This window comes from Sebastes umbrosus, chromosome 17 (assembly GCF_015220745.1).
Source record: "Sebastes umbrosus isolate fSebUmb1 chromosome 17, fSebUmb1.pri, whole genome shotgun sequence".
Taxonomy (NCBI): domain Eukaryota; kingdom Metazoa; phylum Chordata; class Actinopteri; order Perciformes; family Sebastidae; genus Sebastes; species Sebastes umbrosus.
This window is the reverse complement of record NC_051285.1, coordinates 28092800-28114430: the sequence shown is the minus strand read 5'-3', so window position 1 is coordinate 28114430 and position 21631 is coordinate 28092800. Positions and strand designations below refer to the sequence as shown.

At 41.3% G+C, this 21631-nt stretch overlaps 1 protein-coding gene across 26 annotated transcripts in view; it reads right to left on the bottom strand.

The window, feature by feature from the left end:
• Nucleotides 1-21631, bottom strand: part of dlg2 (discs, large homolog 2 (Drosophila)) — a 162331-nt gene that overhangs the window by 78295 nt on the left and 62405 nt on the right. For 18 of the 26 annotated variants that reach the window (XM_037749468.1, XM_037749456.1, XM_037749458.1 and 15 more), the window contains 3 exons: nt 13806-13889; nt 11592-11756; nt 8725-8784 (listed from right to left, as the gene is read on the bottom strand). In XM_037749468.1, coding sequence (XP_037605396.1) covers nt 8725-8784; nt 11592-11756; nt 13806-13889 — 309 coding nt within the window. The remainder of the gene's footprint in view (nt 1-8724; nt 8785-11591; nt 11757-13805; nt 13890-21631) is intronic. The other 8 variants (XM_037749459.1, XM_037749479.1, XM_037749483.1 and 5 more) reach the window with 4 other exon arrangements.

Below are 21631 nucleotides of genomic sequence, written 5' to 3'. Positions count from 1 at the left end.
TTGTGCAGAAATAACTGCTGCAGCTCCTCCAGACCAACAGAGGTTTCCCGTGTCTTGTGAAGTGACAGGGCTCCGCAGAGAGAAACGTTATCGTCTCCGACCAAAACTCCGGTGTCTCCCCTGTTCCCTCCGGCCGCGGTCGGGAGGCTGAGGCAGGAAAAGCCAACACTAGGATCAGCATTGATTCATGGAGAGACCTTCGTCTGGTCAGCTAACATTACTGCCAAGCAGCTGAAATATAGAGTGATATTGTGCTTTTAGCTGACGTGTGTCGCCTCACTGTTTTGACCGATGCTCGTTCATGTCTATGAAGAGCGAGCACAAGCGCGAGCAACAGGACGTTGACTTTCGTTGACTTAACGGCCACAGGTGTCGCTGTTAACAAGACATTTCTGATCTTACAAATAGTCCCTTTAAAATCTAAACATCTGGAACAGTTCTCGAACAAAATGTGGCTTTGTTTGCTTTGACTCCATTAACATTATGTATGCAGGCTTTATAGTGATTTAAACACATCGTATTCAGCTTAGTTTAAAAAAGCAAAAGCATGTTGGATGCACAGGCTGATAATTTACCATTAAGTGCTTTTTTGCTGTGCCTAGATGGCCAATTTAGGATTCAGCAGAGGCAAGCACTACTCAAATCTAATGACCAGCCTCGTGACGCTTTAACAAAAATGTATTCCTGTAATTTGCATAAGATGCTTTAACCAGTGAAAACACAGGCTGAATATTGACAGTTCAACATTAAAATTAGAGAGACCATATATTTTAGCTGCTGTATAGTCAGAATCAGGCGCTGTTATCGGTCTGTTCTCTGGTGAGAATGAATACATCATGCAACATTTTAGACCATTAAATATTCATTGTGATCACTGGCAATTATTTTGATGCCATACCTCACTGTCAGATGAGTACAAATGCAGCTGCTAAAACTAAAAAATAAAAGGGTGGGCATACATACGTCCAGCATGTCCCACATGATGCTTAGACTGAGCCTTCAGCTACAGTCAGACTCCATCTCTCCGAGTGATTTGAGAAGCTACGGTACGACAGCACTCTGTAAGTACTAATGGCTGTGTCTGTTTAATGGCTTTCCATTTCCCTTCCCTCTGTTTAAGAGCTGACCTCTTTAAAATACGTTCCTCTTTTTTTCCTTAAGATGTTCTCTTACAACAAAATTAAATGAACTGCTCAACATCTGTCCTTATATTCATTCTTAGAGTGCTGTCACTAACCTTTGATTCATGCTCACAAACAGTTTTTCCATCAGCAAAGAAGAAAAAAAACAATTTTAAGGGAAAATGGCTTAAGTGAACAAAATTGACCTCTTACAGAAACCCACTAAGAACAAATCAATTTTGGAGGATCCCACAGTGTGTCTGAGTGTAGACAGCCAGTCTTTCACAGAGATGCTGAGATGGGGTCTGTGGGTTATTTGCAGTGCATCATTACGTTCAATCTAAGGTTGATGGGAACTTCTTGTGAACAGACCATCAGCAGGACGGGTCAGTCACACTTGGCGTGACATTTTGACTCTGTGTGTTTCTTCACTCCCTTTCTTTTCCTCCCTCCTCAACTGTGTTTACCACCAACCAAAACCCTCTTCCAAACTACTTCCTCTTCTAAACTATTTTCACACCAAGGAGCTTTATTGGAGTTGACTGTGACTTAAACTATAACCTGACCCACCAGATAGTCTGTTACACAAGACCGTCTGAGAGGCCGTCATTGGAAACCTTCGACAGGCACTTTCAAAAAATACTAGGCAGGTGATTGGATGAACCATCTGTCAATCAAACTCTTGCCGAAGTCAATTGGAAGACTAGCGAGAAAAGCCTTCAGTGCCGATCTTTGCTCTTCTTTCAATGAAGAAATAACTCTCCAGTTCTGATAGAACTGATGCTATTGCAGCATCTACACTAACCTCTTCAGGAGTCGCCATTGTTGTTTTGAACCAACAGTCACCTCTCTGTGTTGCGTCACAAACACCTAAAACAACTTTGAACTTTGTGTTGGAAGCAGAAAAAATGGGCCAGCGTAAGGATGTGAGCGACTTTGACAAGGGCCAAATTGTGCTGGCTAGACGACTGGGTCAGAGCATCTCCAGAACTGCAGCTCTTGTGGGATGTTCCCGGTCTGCAGTGGTCAGGACCTACCAAAAGTGGTCCAAGGAAGGAAAACCGGTGAACCGGCGACGGGGTCAGACCCGAGGCTCATTGATGCACGTGGGGAGCGAAGGCTGGCTCTTGTTGTCCGATCCAATAGAAGAGCTACTGGAGCTCAAACTGCTGAAAAGTTAATGCTGGTTCCGATAGAAAGGTGTCAGAACACACAGTGAGGAGCAGTTTGTTGCGTATGGGGCTGCGTAGCCTCAGACCGTCAGGGTGACCACGCTGACCCGTGTCCGCCGCCAAAAGCGCCTACAATGGGCATCAGAACTGGTCCACGGAGCGAAGGATGAAGGTGGCCCGGTCTGATGAATCCCGTTTTCTTTTACATCATGTGGACGGCAACGAGTTGGAGGTGTTGACTCGGCCTCCAAATTCTCCAGATCTCAATCCAATGGAGCATCTGTGGGATGTGCTGGACAAACAAGTCCGATCCACGGAGGCCCCACCTCGCAACTTACAGGACTTAAAGGATCTGCTACTGACGGCTTGGTGCCAGATACCACAGCAGACCTTCAGAGGTCTAGTGGAGTCCATGCCTCCACGGGTCAGGAGGACCTACTCACTATTAGGCAGGTGGTCATAATGTTATGGCTGATCGGTGGATATATGGGCCGTAGCCTATTTTTTTTAACCATACTACACCAGAACATAATCAGCTAATATTTGCATTAAACTGACAATAACTAAACAGAAAACACATTATCATACTGATCCTTCATTTATGCCCACAACACTTTCAATAGAGTGCAACGTCTGCGCTACGGAGTCGGCAAGTCTGTGCCCCAACAAATCACCAGAAAATGATGCGTCTTTGTTGAGTGCTTGGTTACCGACTGTGCATGTGTGCATCTCTTACTTTGGGTTTTATCGATGTGCTGGCTGCTGTTGCTGCTGTTGCTGCTGTTGCTGCTGTTGCTGCTGGTGCTGCTGTTGCTGCTGGTGTTGACGTCGAGCTGAAGTTTGAATAAAGTTTAAATGTGCACAGCTGTCGTCGGAGTTATTGAACTAACATCTGTTCAGCCAGCATCATTTTCAGTCATTGACCATCAGAGCTGGCTCGCAACTTCCAGGACTTGAAGGATCTGCTACTGACGGCTTGGTGCCAGATACCACAGCAGACCTCCAGAGGTCTAGTGGAGTCCATGCCTCGACGGGTCAGGGCTGTTTTGCGGGCAAAAGGGGGACCTACTCGATATTAGGCAGGTGGTCATAATGTTATGGCTGATCGGTGTATAGTTGTCCTTTCACAATGCCAGCAGAAGACCGCTGCTAGCTACTTGTATATTTGTCCTTTGGAACTGACGTGCTTTATTTGCATGTGGCTTGCATTCTGATAACTGGACAGATCCCACTTTAACAGGTGTAAGATAAGTGAGTGAAAGATAAACAGCAATGGTGTTGCAGCAATGATGCACAATAAACTATTTTGCTTCACTTAGCCGCCTAAAAGTGTTCATCTCAGGCTACCACTGAGAGACGAAACTGATGTCAGAGGCTGGAAACAAAAGAGCTTCTTGAGGCCTTTGATATTATTTGATGGTAACATGATCTACTGGGACTCAAGTTTCAATCTTTTCCCTCATATAAAAGGTAGTGAGACAACAAGTCTGGGCAGATTTTCAAGAACTGTCTAAATGTGACTGAGGCAGATGGGCACTTTGATAACAGTCTATCTACAGGAGAGGAGGATACCTGGTAGGATGACTGGTAGAGTAGACAGTTCCTCTGACCCAATTAAAGACACTGAAAAGTACTGTTTTATCAACTGTGTAATGAATATTCATGCATTTGCTATGATGGATTTAATTTTCTGTGTACATTACCAATTAAGTTTGAGTGAAGCTTCTTCACCTGAATCTTGCCAATCTCAGCCAATGTTTGGGTCTGTTAAACTCTTCTATGACCAAGTTTATGATCAGCAAATTTTCCATTGTTTTAATGGAAAGTGCATCGCCCCTTAATATTACAGCAATATATATAAAGTTGGTGCATTTACAAGACCAAAGGCAAACTTATTATGAGACAACAAAAATATGATGTATTAAGGTCTGCAAACCTCGGCTAGTGCAAGGCAATATTCATAATGTGACATTAGGACTTAATGCTATCTCAGCTTTAAATAGGATGTATTGTATCTATAACCGCTTGCTATAAATGTCAAGTCAAACGATTATGTAGGATTAGGTTTCAATAAAACAAAATGTTAACTGTTAGTAGGAGGCAGGATGCAAACTATGGTCTCCTATGTGGAGGTCACATGCTTTGTACAGTACACCACATTCATCCACCCAGACATCGGTTCTCCTTCTGCCTTTGCTGAAGGAGAACGAAAAGATGCGAAAAAAAAACAACTCTTGTTTTCACAGTCCAACGCAAGTTGTTCTTCTTTGGTGGCATCTCTCCAATTCTTAGTATTTGCACATAACACAACAGCTGCTCTTATGTAGTGTTTAGGGAGCATTTACTATGCTAATATTAAACATGATTTGGATGGTTAAGAACAAAAATCCACAGAACTCAAAATGCTTTGGTCCAAAAATAACATGTCGAGATGAGTAAAAGAAGCATCCCTTTAAATATAACATGTGTTTAGAGCACATGAACTACAGTCAACAGTAGAGAATGATGACTGCACAGATGCAATGTGTTTCAATGTCACTGTGCACTTCAGTGTTTTATAAAGTGCCATTAAATTCAAACAATGAGCTGAGATACATCTAATCTCTCAATCTGATTTTTGCTGCAGCCTTAAGGTTTTATAAACTACAAACACTGACCTTAGGATGCTGTCGCATTAAGCACTCTGTGTTTTAAAGGTGCTTTATAAATATACTTGACTTGTCTTGAGTACAGACAAATCCTCAGAAAAAAATGTGATTGTCAAATGGAAGAAGTGCATTTGTGAAGTGTTGCAGTTGGTGGCACTGTTGTTATCCACATCCACACTAGCCCACAGAGAGTTTTCACTCAGGCCCTCCCATTGTGTGGATAAGAAGACAGAGGAGGAATAATGACAACAAGGAGTGGATTAGAGAAAGAAGCGATCTTTTCCCCCACGGGATGAAAGTTATACAGTGGACTGTCGATCTGACCTCTGCCACCCGTCGCCGAGCACAAACCAGCGACTGCTTCTGCAGCCTTCATTAAACGGGTATTTATTACTCTCAAACTTCACCCTGCCTGACTGACGGAGGAGTAATTGCTGCCAAAAAAAATGCATGTGTTTTTACAAGCAGACATTACCATGGAAAGAGGGCGGCGATCGATAAACATCGCAGCAGTTAGGATCAATAACATCTTCCCTGAGTCACACTCTCCAACCGGCAGTGCTTGATTCGGCCAGCGAGGGAGGGGTTACACTTCCTCTGGTCATAGACAAACCATAAGTCTTGCCTCCCTGCTGCCTTTACAATTACACCGGCTGTATTAAAGCAATTTTTCATTCAAAAGTCCCAAGGCTGAGAGAAAACAAATAGGCTGAGCACAGAATCCGCGGTCATGGGCCTGTTCACGACTCCCTCACACACTTGTCTCTCTCTCGCACTGCCTTTCTCATACTCGCATTACAAATCCAATCAGGTCCTCCTTTACGCCACGAGGGAACCGACCCACCAGGAAATCACACCCAAAGAAAGTCAATAGTTATCTAAGCAAATGTATACGTGTGAGAATGTCGGAGACAAATGGAAGAGTAGAACGGAACGACACAGTCTCACAGCAGTTTGAGAAATAGTCACAAAATGTAATCTATTTGATTTGTGTACATAGACACACATTTACCTTTTTCTGTGAGGCTCAGCACGACGTTCAACAACTGATTTTTTTGTGCATTTTTCTTACAAATGTCCAGCAATACGAGACACACGTGTCAATTTCCACTCCAGTCTTCAAAATAAAACGTGTTAGGTTTAGGAAAAGATTGACTTGGTTAGGCTTAGGCAACAAACTACTTAGTTAGGTTTAGGAAAAGATTGCGGTTTGGGTGAAAATAACACTGGAAGGGCCATAACTTAAGGAAGGAAGTTATCTGACTAATAAATCAACGTTGAGTTTCACACGGGACACAAATACCGGTCTCCTGGGCGAAAGTCCTGACCTCCTCCCTACGCGGCATTCACCCCTCTTTATACTTTCCGGTTCACAATTAACTGGATCACATAAGAATTGATTTCATGCTGACCATCACGAAAAACACTGTGCTATGTATACGAATCAATAGATACAATTCTGTGACTATTTCACGAACTGCTGTGCGACTGGGCTCTGAACTGAAACTATGTATTTACCAGCCGCAAAAGTGCCGGAAGTAAGCCTGACTTGGCGTCGCGGCTGTTTTCACTGATCACACACGCCAACAAAAAGAATTATGTTTGGTGCATCGGTACATCATCACTACAGTTACTTAAACCAAAGTGAGTGCGTTTGATAGGAAACGTCATTCAGTCAGTCAGTGCATCTTCAATATCCTGTGGACACATTTCCTCCTATCGTTTATTAAACACAGTCAGTACTTTTAGAACTCTTTCAATACAACAACTGACGGGCGTCATGTTTTCTTTGAGTGCTAAAAGTTGACCAACCTTGAGGTTCCTTGACAAAATGAAAGCACCAGATTCATTCATGTAGAGCCTGCACTCATTTCACACCCACACCTTACCCAACTAATCATTATTATAATAATGTTGTGATGTAGACAATTAAAAAACAATACCATCAGAGGTTATAAACACAGTACACAGTAGAGCATGCTGTAACTTTGCCTTAAAGTTAACTTGGCCTTTGAATATTATGCTTCATTATTAAGGCTGTGTCTCAATCTGCATACTTCCATACTTACACTTTCTATTTTGAGTGCACGAGTGTGTTCACACTGCGAATTATAGAAAAACGCAGTGCACTCTAAGTACTCCAACGTTGCACTCAAAACGGTCAAAACTTTGAGTGTGGAACACAGGACACGTTTCACCCTCAACGGTCCCCATCTCTGCTCCGTAGCGGAAGGGGAGGAACCACCAACCTGTTTCAAACTTGTGAAAATGGCGTGTGAGGAAGCTGCAGTGGTTGTGATGGAAACGGCAAAGTACAAATTTAAGTATACATATCAGTACCACTATACTGTAGTCAGACAGAAGCCATTATTGGGTTAATTTATCTGTCTGCCGATACATCGTGATGTCCATTCTGACGATCACCAGCAGATCTACTGAGCTTCCGGTGAGTTCACAACAACCGTGTACGATTGAGACAACACCACCCTGTCGAAATTCACACACTACACAAGTACATAGTGTGCACAGTGTAACCTACTAAATGGAAGTGTACTAATGGAAGTATCCGATTTGAGACACAGCTTATGCCCCAGGTTAAATCAGATATATTTAGGTATCCTAAACACACAACCAGGGTGTAAACTCTTCAACATCATTTATATAGTAAATACATGATCATTAACAGAGACAGATTAACACCAGATCACAGTAACACCACAACAACACATGGGATTCGCTGGCAAGCAAATGGGTCACAAACACGCATGGGGGTTATAGTAACAAAATGTGGGCAGGGCTCAAGACTAACGGCGTCCCGTCGTCACGGGAACGATGGGAAATGTGTTTGGGCAGAACGGAGATCTTCCCCGGGACGCTCGGGGACGAAAGAGATTTTTGTGTACGTATGTATAACAAACTGAACCAAGCGCTGACTACAACGGACTGCGTCTCCTCACGTCGGCAGGAGGACGGCTGGTTAGCTGTTAGCAGCCGGTGAGCAGCAGTCCAGCGGTGTGTTTGGCTAACAGAGCTAACGGAGCGTTACACACTGAACTGCAGAGTTAACATGAGTTAACAGACACTTTACATCAGTGTTCACATTTTGCCAAACTTCTGTCAGAGACGAAAGTAACCACATGCATTTTACTCTGTAGTACACTGTACACTGCTGAGGTATTTGTACTTTGATAACAAACAAAAAAAGTGCTTTACTTCTACTATAACTGTCTTTCTGTACGTCCTATCTCGGGAACCGTTCATGCAATCTACTTCAAACTAAGCGGGTGTATTGCTGGGGACCCGAGGGAGTGCCATGTCCAATTTGGTACAATTTGGACGCATGACATGTTCAATATTAATACACTTTGATTAAACAAGCACACAGCGCTCTGTGCAGCGGTAGGGGGGGCGGGGCTTCAGGGCTGACTGAGTCAAGGATTTTGTCTGCCATTCATGAAATAACGTTCTAACCAAACTCTTCTTCACTTCCCTGGAGTCAAGTGTCAAGACGGTGGTGAAAGATAGTTAGTCTGGAGCCCTGAGTGTGGGTATGACAAGAGAGCAGCGACCCAACAAGAAAAGGAAAGACTGACTGCTTCGTCAGGCGAAGCATTGAAGACAACACCAAAACAAAATCCATGCAGCACCGAGGGGACATCAATCATCTGGGTACCAGGACCCAGAAACAAGGGAATAGAGTTTTAAATGATACCAAAAAAAAAAAATACAGAGGATTGAGATTCCCCAGAGGTAAAAATAAAAATGAAATTAAATAAAACTTGCCATGTAGTTTGCTGTGGTCACACCCGGGTATGCAAGATCAAAATGGGTAACCAGTGCAGGCTGCAGGTAAGAAATGAAAGACAAGATCACTAGCCAGTAGACTTAGGTAGAGAGAAAGAGAGAGAGAGAAGGGAGCCTAATGCAACAAGATAAAAAAAAACATTAGTAATGGTTGCCCTGTCACATGTTGAGTGGGAAGAAAAGGGAAAAACATGTGGGTTAAGATTGGATGAGGATGAGAGGGAGTGGATCACTCTGGTTTCCTGCATTATTTCTGTAAATGAGGAGAGCCTCTAACCCAGTGGGAGATATTCCCACCACAGACTGGCTGCAAATGTGCAAAACAAAATTCACTGATAACAAAACAGAACAGTTTTGTTTTCACAGTCAACACAACTTTGCAACCATACTTGAAAATATCACTCCTGTGATAATTAACATATTTGTTTCCACCTGCTAATTTAGCTTTTTCTCACTGCTGTGGACCGAAAAGTATAAACAGCGTTCTTAAAAAAAAACTGCAGTGCAACACAATGAACCCAAAGGTTGGTTTAAAGGTTGTTTGGGGCCATATCACTACAGTGTGGTACATTTACATAAACAACATTTTACATGATGACAGTTGATGCTGGAGTACATCACGGCACCGACAGATATGGTTTCATGACACGACGCTGGAAGAGGGTGTAAACAGAGCTAAAGCACTGAGAGCGCCTGACAGGAGATGGTGACAGCGTGTGATTTCCAAGATGTCAAAAGGAAACAATGAGGATTAGAATCTGGTCTTATATTCATCATCTTGCAACTATACTACATGAGAAGTACTGTGTTCAATCACATGTGATCAGAGTTTCTGCTGTCACGCTGCAGATTCCAGAAAGTCTTAACGAAATCATAAAACAAGGCCAAACGTCCAATCAAATACATTCTAACCGAGATCATTTAATACACAATGATTTAATTTATGATCACATCTAATAACCACTTGGAGCCAATTTTCAGATGACCAGTCGTAGCAGTTGGAATATTAATTTCAGAACTATGTTTTCATTCGTGTATAATCACCTGAAATTAAGAAATCATTAGCTTAGAATGAGCCCTTCGCGGGTCTTCTTCACGGAGTCCTCCATGTCGCTCTTCTATGTTTCTACAGTAGCCCAGAACCAACAACACAAACCAAACACTGACTCTAGAGAGAGCCTTCTACGTTACATGAAGGCCACCGTGGTTCTCCAACATGCTTGTGAAACTGCGGTAACGCGAGCCCGCAGAGTGCAAAACCGTGGTGCCGCCAGCCGCCGTCTGACTTCTTCTAGTAGTGTTATTACGGTAAGGTGGCATCTGAGTGAGGCGAATGGCGTCAACGCGGTTCTGCTCACGTCACCACATTCTTGGAAAGGCAGGAGTTTGCGGAAGGGTACTCAGTTGGTTGCAATCTGCAACCACTCCACTACGTGTCGCCGAATCCCACACACTGTCTCTTAAAGTCAACCAAAGGAAAAATAAATTCGAACCTAAAGACCATGAAGAACGCACGAGAGTACTGAAATCATGTCGGTAGCGCTTTATAATAACCGCATGCTATGACGCATTAGTTAAGTGTTATGCTTAATGCATTGTTTATAAAGCATACACATTAAACACAGTTATAAATGTTTTATTCTTGATTAATAAGCTCACCTATAATGTGATTGTATTTGCATATTTTATAAATGATATAATAATACGGATCAAGGCGGATCAGTCATTAAACACATTATAGATGAGCTTATTAATCAAGAATAAATCATTTATCATTAATCATTTTTACATACTAATTTATTGTATTAATGTAGGAACAATGCTTTATAAATGATGAATTAAGTAATATTTAACTAATGCTTAATGGCGTGCAGTTATTAGGTGTTATGTCTTCACATACTGTAGTTAGATATACTGTAGAGTATGTTTCTACGGGAGAAAAGTCACTTTCCTCAGTAACAATATTTGTCTTGAACATTAGGAAGAATTATTTTTGCTGTATATGTGCCACGTTAGATCAGATCCACATCAGATTATCCCTACTGGTATTTTTATTTATGTCTCCACTGACATGGTTGTTTACGAATCCATCACTAAATGTCTTATTAAATAATGTGAACCACGTATGCACAAATATGCAGGCAATTCATTTTCCATTCACCGACACAACGGATGGTTTGCAGAGGATCTCAAATCTTGCCTGAAATGAACTGCAGACACAATAAAACTCTCCAACATCGCCCTCTGCTGGCTCAAACCTGAGTAGAAACACAACATCTGATCTTTAACATCACTCTTATTGACCTGGGTCAATAATGTAGTAGCTTGTACTAGTACGCACACGAGACCTCTCAATACAGCTGAAATGTGTTTTTTTCCTCCAACTTTGGACTCCATATGGAGGTAGAGAGAGGCACTGAGGTGTTAGAGGCTGGACTCCAGGTCAGGACACACACGGGTTCTTAATGAATCAATACAATGCAGAGGGGAACATGTGTGCAAGGATTGGTGAAGGCAGAGAGAAGGAGAGATGTGAAGACAATATTTCATCATTGTGAAGCATTAAAAAAGTACACATAATCTACTGTCTACTCACACATTTGTGCTAAATACCCAAAAGTAAAAGATGTGTGTTCTATATCTGAGTATTCCTCCTGGTTCTCCTTAGTACCCAATCAGCAGTCATGTTATAAACACTGCACGGAGAAGGGATAGAGACTGAGAGGAAGCCATGTTGGCAGCTGTTCATGCTGCTGAATGGGAATGGTCGGAGGGTCATGGTTTTCTATGCCAAGTGCGAAAGGCCCATATTTAAAATGATGGGAGAGAGAGGTCGAGGTGCTGACCTTGAGAGGAGAGATGTGGGAATGGGACACGTAGCCGTGAACATTCTCGATCTCGGACAGGTTCTTCTCGGACACGTGCACGAGCTCGGGGGCGCGCACCTCGTTGGTGAGCCGCGGGAATCCCTGGTCAAGAGGCGGCGAGTCGTCTTCTTGGTAGTGGTACTGCTGAGAGCAGGAAAGGGAGAAAGAGGAAAGGGGGGGACATTGAGCGAGAAAGGAAGACATGAACAAAGACAAAGTGATGAGATCCACAAACACAAAAAGTCAGCTTTGTGTTACTGTTCTCAGAAGTGATAGAAGAAAAGGCAAACAATGAATCATCTTGATGAACTATGAATGTTTCCTTTTCATGGTGTGATTATTGTACAATGCTTCAATATTCTGATTTATGAAAAGAATGATGTTAATTAAAAGTTCCCTTAATGAAAAACAATGAATGAAAGATGACACATAACTCTGTATCAACATCAAGAGAGAAGCACCAGATTCACCATGCAGTTATGAGGTATTCAATAACATTGCATTTGTTGCATACCATTATTTATGAGTATGAAATACCAATTATACCTGGGCAGGGTCTCAGACTGAGAATATATCATTTTAACCAAGATGTTTTCTACAAAACGAGGAATTACAAGCTATAAAACTGTTTTTTGTTTGTACATTTTCAATTTTTGTTGATCATTGTTGTAGGTCTATGGTACGATGGAGTATTAGGGCCACATTGAGGAAAAAAATAAATCTGAGATTTTGAGAATAAAGTTTAAAGTTTACGAGAAAAAAAGTCATATAAGTAGTAATTTTACATGTTATTTTCTTTTTTTCTCGTAAAGTTATAACTTTATTCTGGAAGTCTCCGATCTTTTTTCCCTCAATGTGGCCCTACTACTCTGTAGTATATTTGCACTTTGGCCCTCACTGCATTAGACTTACAGTATATATTATATACTTAGACCATAAGATGTGTTGCCTTCATCACAATGCTCAAATGTTTAGGGCTTTTTTTTTCTCTTTTGATAGTAAAGGTTGCTGACCCCTGAGCTAGTCTTTATGCTCTCTATTAAAAAACAACTTTCATTTTAAATCACTTACTCAAATAACTTTGAAGTAAGTATTCTTCCCCGCCTTACCTAATACAACAACACCACAAACTGTGGCCTCAAAATGACCGTGGAGTTAACGCTCCGACACAGTGTCATCAGAATCTCACTCTTACATCAGAAGCATTACAAAGGCAGGTTTATTTCGGGCTTTGGAATCGGCCTGTCTGGTCATCCTGATGTTGTGTTCATCCTCTGCTCACTGGAATTTATTACAAGTTGGTAAACATACATTTTGTATAATGTATACATGCAGTACATCAGAAAACAATGTTGATATTATTTTCTGAGATTCTTTATTATGAATTTTCATTTAAAAGTTCACAAGAGTATTAGGGCCACATTGAGGGGGAAAAAAAATCTGAGATTTCGAGAATAAAGTCATAACTTCATGAGAAAAAAAGTAATTTGCTCCACGTTCCTCATTTTCACATTTCCCCTCTAAAATAACACATCAAATTACTACTTTATAATATTATGACTTTAATCTCCTAATACTACGAATATTTTCTCGTAAACTTTAGACTTTATTCTCATAATATTATGACTTTATTCTCGAAATCTCAGATTTCTTTTTTTCCCCCTCAATGTGGCCCTAATACTCCGTCGTACATTTAACTTCATAACACTAGGATCATTTTTTTTTCTGTCTTCCATCACAATCTGCAGATCTTCGAGGACTTCCCTTCTTTCTCGGTGTGCGTGTTTTGTGAAATATGTGAAAGGGAAACTTCTTACCCATCCCAACTAATCCATCTAGAATCTGAAAATTAGATTTTTCTAGCATTTTCTTTAATATGCATTGAAATTCCTGCTAATACCAAACTTATGACATAAAAACGATCCCTGGTTAACAACATGTAAAGTCAGTGTTCAGAGAACAATATGAATATAGTGATAACAGAGATGGACCATGCGATTCAACAATGGCTCTAAAGTGTGTTTACAGTGCATCAACATGATGGAATCTCTTTTTAACTACATGGAGGGTGAAAAGTGTGAAATGAATCATGACTTCATGTCAGCAGAGTGAATACTGTGGTTGATTGCCAGAATGAAATGCAATTTGGACGACGGCGTTGAAAAATACTACCGCCCTCCTCCCCTCTCTCACCCAAGGAGCGTTCATCAAGGCAGGGTTCATGCAGGGTGGGGTCTGGCCGTTGGGGGGGGACCCCTGTACTGCTGGTGGCCTGTTCTGGAAAGAGCAACAGGACCATGTGTAACCACCAAGAGCAAACACAACAGCTGTGACGAAGAAATGAAGTGCAATAAACAATCAATCACGTCCAAGATCCCGAGCATACAACCAGAGCGCAGAAACACCAGCAGGAGGCTGAGAAGCTCATTCATACAGTAAGTACTCGCACACATCCAGTACTGTGGGTGCCTGTACTGTTCTGTACCAACACAACAGATGTCAGCACATGCAGGACAGATGTGGCAAAGGGTGATTACAAACTGAAACAGAGGTAGTAATCGATGGGTAGACACAGAGCAACAATCATCCCATGGCACGGTTACACACTAAAATGTAATTATTGGCTCATAGATCTGTGATAAAGAATGAACTAAAGCACAATTCTTAGCAAAAAATACTATTTCTCTACAGGAAGACAATGGAGAAACAACCATTTAAACTTCTAACCAAGAAAAATTATTATTACAGCGGCGCTCCAACACACACCATCAAGGTTGGATCATTTCAGGTGAGAGATTCACAACCTTAAATTACAAGCGATGTGAATTTGATGGATGGAGATGTGTCTTGGTGTCAAGGCAACATTTGACCAAATCATCTAACAAAAGAGCATGCCTCTCAAAGTCAATGTGTATACACTGAGAGTAATTAGTAGATACAACAGAGAGAGAAAGAATAAGGGGCTACTGACAGAGGTGATCTTCATGCAAAGAGTGAGTTTATCTGCATCTCTGAAATGTAAACTAACTGTAACGCACCAGTGATCACGGTGATTTTTGATGATGCCTGAAAGCAGCAATGTAAAGAGATGCAATCTAATGTTAAGAGGACGGTGATATGTCAGCTACCAGGGCTACTAAAAATAGAAACGCATTCTGTAATTGTGCCTGAGCTGTATTCTCATGCATGCATTATACTACTGTATAATCCTGTAAGATGGAAGAGAAATAAGAAGGCGATGTGACAAAGGAACTTAAGAAAATATTGTCATTCTCTTGTTCATTTTAAACACACAATAGGCCAAAATAATTCTCTCTCTATTATCTATATTATATTGATGTGAAAACATCTCCTAATAACTGGATTTATTCAAGTTTCTCACCAAAACTACATTTTTTCGAGATTACATTTGAACACATCATGATAACGTTGTAATTTACCTTCGCCCAATAGTCATCTTTCCTGAGTCGACTTTAAACACCTCATAACAATAACTCAATGGCACCTCCGTTAACGTTCGTATCTCCAGTATTTATCCAGTCAGGACTGCTCTGCCCACCGGCTGCTAACAGCTAACGTTAATAACTCTTCTCCTGCTGATTTCAACACAGGTTTGTTGTTCACAGTTTCGCATTATCAGGGAAAAATAGGGTGCATCCCCTCAGGTTTAGTAGCGGCATGCTGTTGAGCACTTTTTTTTTCTCTTCACCATAGCTCCGGTCCCAAACAAACTGAAACATGATACAGCGTGCGTATGCGTCATTGTGCATGCGTAACTGTGGGAAAGCATCAATACAGAGGAATCTATATTCAGAGATTCCTCCGCGTACCACTAGAGAGAGCACACGTACCACCAGTGGTACTTGTACCATAGTTTGAGAACCACTGACATAGAGTGAGTAACTTACATGCAGTTTTATTATGACAGTGCACCCATCCCACCTCCTCCCTATCCACGAGTCTGATCCCCTGTTACAACCACTACCCATTCTCACCATTACAGGCCTAGCTTTAGACTAAACCTAATCCTGATTCCAACCTTCACCTGCAACATAAATCAGAATGATAAATTAACTTTGACCAGCAAACTAACTGCAGTCAGAAAAATGTCAAAAAAAAAGCCTGAACATCTATGAGTCAAACAGATTCTACTAAACATAGCTACAACATCATACACACACACACACAGTACATCGTGCACGCACTTGTTCTCAGCCATCCTCTCAACAGACGAGGACATGAGGAGGCCAGAAGCAGCGTCTGTCTGCCGTAGGTCTGTATAGGCAGTTTCCAAACACAGATGTTGTTTCCACTGGGGTGCTGCTACGGGGGGGAGGAGGCAGGTGTCTGCAGCTACTACTGCTATTTGGCTTAACATAGCAAAATTAATGGGTGTGAGGATCTAAATATAGAAACTAAAAGCATACCATAGCTGAAATGACACTTTTCTTACATAGTCATCAGCTCAAAGAAGATGACTGTATATATACAGTATATATATGAGGTATGAGGTTTCTAACCGGGTTGGTCCTTCCATTTTATCCATTGTAAACAGCTCCCTGTCCTGTTCCCTCCTGCCTGAAGGATAAAGTAGTGCACCCACATCTCAAGAAGCCATGACCATCTGGATAAAATTAATTCAGACTCATTTCTAAATTACCATTTGTGTCAAACATTTAAAAGAACATTGTTCGTGTTGAACATTTTTGACAAATTTCAATCAGGTTTCAGTTCACATCACAACACCTCATTAAAATCACAAACAATCTTTTACTCACAGCTGATGCTGGTGATTTATCGATTTCAATTCTTCTTGATTTGAGCTCCACATATGACACTGTTGATCACTCTATTTTATTATAATGCCCTGAAAAGTGGGTTGGTATCAGGGCCTGTGGTGTTCCCCAAGGCTCCACCCTTGGCCCCCTGTTGTTCTGCATATGCATGCTGCCACTGGGACATATCGTACAAAAATACAATATTCAGTACTATTGTTATGCAGATGACACTCAAATTTATGTCCCATTAAAAATCAGTGAAGTAGGCGATGTTCATCAGTTATTATGTCAGAAATAAAGTGCTGGAAGCCACTAAACGTTCTCCAGCTAAATTAAATAAAATCAGATAAAATGATTTTCGGCCCCAAAAAGTCAATCCCTATTTTACAACAAGCTAAAAATGAGCATGGTTCACATAACCCCGCACACTGCTTGACCCTTACTAAAGTAGGGCCAAAGGTTTTGCCCTTTTTGAAAAATGTAAAAAATGTTGAGGACCAGAATCAGCTCTTTTCCCGAGAAAGTCATTCATGCTTTTATTTCATCTCTGTTAGATTATTGCAGTGGATTGTGTTGAGAGTTAAGCCAAAAAAAAAAAAAAATGTCACGCCTTCAGCTGGTACAAAACGCAGCTGCTATTTAACAAACACGAGAAGACAAGATCGCATCACTCCTGTTTTAGCATCCCATCTCTGGTTACCATTAGGTTTTAGACTTGATTTTAAGATTATACTGATTACCTTTAAAGCACTTCATGGTTCAGCTCTCAGTTCCATTACAGAGTGCAGCCTCGGATCCCCAGGCAGGGCTCTGCTGTTATTAAGTCCTGACTCAAGACTAAAGGTGACTTCGTCAGATCTCTTGGCTTTGACAATATATATGAGCTTCAGATTAGCCTTAAAATAGTTTACTTCAGTGACATAATGTAGTGCCAAACAGGAGTCAACCAGAAACTATACCAGTAGGAAGAGATGGAGCAATATTAATCTGCCGCTTTATGTGAGTTTCTTCATAAACTTTCTCAATGACATCTTTAAGTGTCAAAGAAAATGTTGTTATAAACATGAAGCTGTGATGTACTGGTAAAAACAATGTACAGTGTGATGTTGCCAACAGTGTACTGATACACAACACTTCAGCCTTTTGCCTCCATCAACATACATCACACACTTTCTACATCAAATACTTCCACTGCTCGCTACGGTTAGCCTAAACAAAATGACCTTTCTACTATAGTGACGGGAAGGCTGTTTCAGTTTTCACTATAAATCCTGACCTGGAACGAAATATCATCAACAAACTTTTTCCAGTGTTTCTTTCATCTGAAACTGTCCAAAGTATTACTCTACATAACATGTCTTCCAGTATGTCAAATAAACACAGATAACATTGGTGAATTTCCAAAACTGCACTGTCGTGTTATTCCAATATTAAACCTTCCAATAAAATACATTAGAATCATTCATCTACTACGATTTCCAACAACACTAACACAAACATGTACCAAAGTTAAGCCTGTATTTAATGTCACTATACCTATATTAGGTCATGATAGACTGATAAGCAGCCAACAGCGGAATTGCTATAATGAGGTGAAATGTTTGTGCTAAGCAAGTAGATAATGGAAGGCTCGGAGCTAAAACTCATATCTACTGTACCAATCCAAGGCCTGAGAGAAGCCCAGTGACCTACAATATACAGTACTGTGTGAGAGAAGTACTACAGCGCTGGGTAACATCACCCATGCTGTGGTTATACAACCGTATCAGAGGAGCGTGGAGCACTATCGGAGTATCGTTTGGTGTGTATGAAGTCTGAGATGAGAATAAATTATTTCTTTCTAAACTCACTGTGAACTGTTCTGCTTAACCTACTTGGTTTGTTGAGATTTAATAGAGTTGAGACAAAAACATAACAACTGGGGCACAAAGACGTTCCAGTAGATAACGTAACCCGATAAACTAGGAGCGAGTTTAATGAATGCAGGCTAAATGAGTCCCAAAGGTGGCTTCCCATTCACCGCCAGGCCTGGACAATAGAACTGGGGAAGAACAAGAGGGGATGTGTCTGCGTCATGATCAACAACCAGCGGTGCTCAGATGTTGAGATCATTTCTACAGCCTGTTCTCCCAAAGCTAGAGCACCTTATGATTGGATGTCATCCTTATTTTCTCTATAGATTTAAAGGTTTAGTCCACACAGTAGTAGTCTATTCCACATTTGCGCTTTAAGATTTCTGTATTTTCAGCCATGCTTTGCAATTAGTTTTAGCAGATTGTCAGCAATCACACGCATTTTCTGCAAGAAATGCAATCAAGCAAGTTATCGTATGTTCTCTTTGTGCTCCATAAATAAATCCACATAAATTAAATTAAATGAAATGCTTCATACTGCCTCCCCCCCCAAGCTACTTTTGTAGTTTGTTGTATACAACAGTAAAAAACTAAGTCATGGCACTGAGGCATGATGAGTTAGTAGTGGAGCACGGCTTCTAGAACAGATTTATACTTTAACAATGAGTGACTAATGCTAGGGAAAGAGAGAAAGAGAGAGAGCAAGAGAGAAAGAGAGAGACCAAGAGAGAGGTGGAGGAGGAGCAGGGCATCTGACCACTCGATGAAGGCTTAGAAAATGTGCTTGTGAAATTAAGCAGAAGCAGAGGAGCTCAATAGTGACATTTATCAGAGCAATGCAAAGGGCTGTTTTAAGCTCTGAAAGGTTCTCTTCCAAAACTATCAAAATGCACATTAATGACAATTAATTAATTATTTTTCAGTTCAGCATTACACTGATTACAAAGTGTCATCTGGAATGCTTCTTGTTTCTGTTCTCTCAACAACAACACGTGCATTACATGTCATATATTAGTGTATAATGATGTATTTTAATATACTGCTAGAGGAGGAAATCTCACATTAGTCACTCTTCATAGTACTCAAAAAAGTATTCACCATGTTTCATTCATCATGTCACGTTACTATCGTTGTACTTCTTGGCGATCAACCAACAATAAATTCATGTTCTCGGTTCAGCCTGATGAAGTCAGTGCACCAGAAACAGCGCACACTCTCTCCTCCTGTAGTGTGATGCCTCTCAACGTGAAGGTTTATAATATGCTGTTGGCTGTGGGGCTGGCCGGGCTGAGCTGTGTGTGCGGTGTCACCGCTCACGTGTGGTGTTGTCATGCTCCACTGAGAGGATCCCTTCTCTACGATGTTCACTACAGCAGAATCGAGATGAGATGGAAATGTGGGTTGGCATGGCCGAGGGCAGATTCAGAGCCTCTGTGCAGATTTAGTGTGGAATCTCCTAGCGGTTGTGTGCACTGACCTCTTTCTATGGCTTTATATATCTACAGTTAGACTCTCTTCCCCCCATTCTCTTCTACGCTCCTAATTCCTAAAGACAGTAGGAGGGAGAGCCGAGCTACGGGGAAGAGAAAGAGCACCTGCCCTCTGTTTTCTTGCTTTTACAGTCAAACATACACATTTCTGTTGTCATCTAGTGTGGTTTTTATCTTCAGTGTGTCAGACTCTTTTTAGGTGAGTGATGGATTTTGTACACACACACTGTCTGTTTTTTTTTTTAGTCACTGTTGAATATGCTTCACTGCTATTTATGGGATTACATGGAATAATCTTATGGTACTAAACAGGCCAGTGTCTATAGCAGGGGTCTCCAACAAGTAGCTCGCTGCCTGTGTCTGAGTAGCTCACTAAAGGTTACAAGAACACAATTGTGAACCAGTTTAAATGTCTATCCAATCAAATTCACAGACATTGCGCCCCCTTCTGACACAAAATGATTATTTGAGAATCAGGCGATGTTAGCAGACTAGCAAGCGTACACCAGATTTGACAAATGACCGCAGAAAATAGCCAGGCCAATAAAAAGCAAAAAAACATACTATTTTAATGATGAATGGGTGATGACAAATGTGTGCGTCTCATTTGCGCAGCGAGGGTATCAGTCGGTAAAAGATGTAACGTCGAGCGCCTCTTCACCAAAGTCCACGGCAACTTTTCACGGGACTTTCTGGCCAGTAGCAGTCTATGAACGGAGAACGTAAAGGAGCTGAAAACAACGCTTAAAAGACGACAGTCTCTGTTTACCAAATCGACAAAGAAGAAGGCCAACTCTGCAGCAGAGGCTTTGTTCAGTGGCGCTAAACAAAGCCTATGGCGGGGTTGTAATAGAAGCGATGACTGTGGTGGCTGCAATGTTATTAAATGACCATGAAAGTAAGACAGAAATGATGTCTGCTGTTGGCGATGTACAACTTGGTGGCGCTATGTGTAGTTTTCAGCCACTTTCATTTTGTTAAAATAGCTCTCAGAGGAAAAAAAGGTTGAAGACGCCTGCTCTATAGTCTGAGGTTTGATGTACTGTAGTTGATTTATCAGGCACTGTACAAGAGAGATTTTGTGTATACATGTAAAATCAATAAGTACCTGTATTTGATGAGATGGGCTAGAACAGGAAATGTAATCAGAGCGACATCCGAGAAATATTCATAAAAACAGTTCTCAGAACGATCAAAGACAGAAACTGTGATAAAACAGTCATTCATTTGAAAATCAGAGGAACATGAGGTGAGAGAACAAAGTTTAGGTCTGAATGACCTCAAAGGACAGTTTGACTCTTTAGGCATTCAGTCATCCCTCTTGATAGCAAAATGAGCAAAATGTCCCCGTTGTTAACCTGCCATTCCTCTCTCCATCCCCTAGCAGCATTATGCCTGACTCATTGATCCTTTATCTGACTGAGGATTGTGCAGGTTAGAATCTAAGGCCTGACCGTGGCTCTGAAACATCAGCAGTCTAATTGATGAATCATTGGTGCTGTCTGTGGTGCTGAACAGATGTGTTGTTGCTGGGGCTGTTCGCTAGCTGCGGTTGAACGAAACACTGTTAAAAATTAACAAATGGCCTACTGATTACAGCGCATTAAAGGCAGATATTAAATAGTCCTGACCCGTCACTACGATAAATGAAGGGTGACAGTACAGGGATGCAGAAATATTACAGGAGCTGTAAATATGCCCTCATTAAGCCCCAGTGAGCATTAACGCAGATAGAAAACAAAACGGTGCTAGCACTGCCTTTCAGAAACATTTAAAGCATTTGCTCTCTTGTGAGCTTAAAGACGAACACAACCAGCAGTGTAATCTCATCCCATAGGGTTCTCCTCCTGTCAGACACAATAACACAGAGAGCACTACAGGATAATACTCTGAAGTCA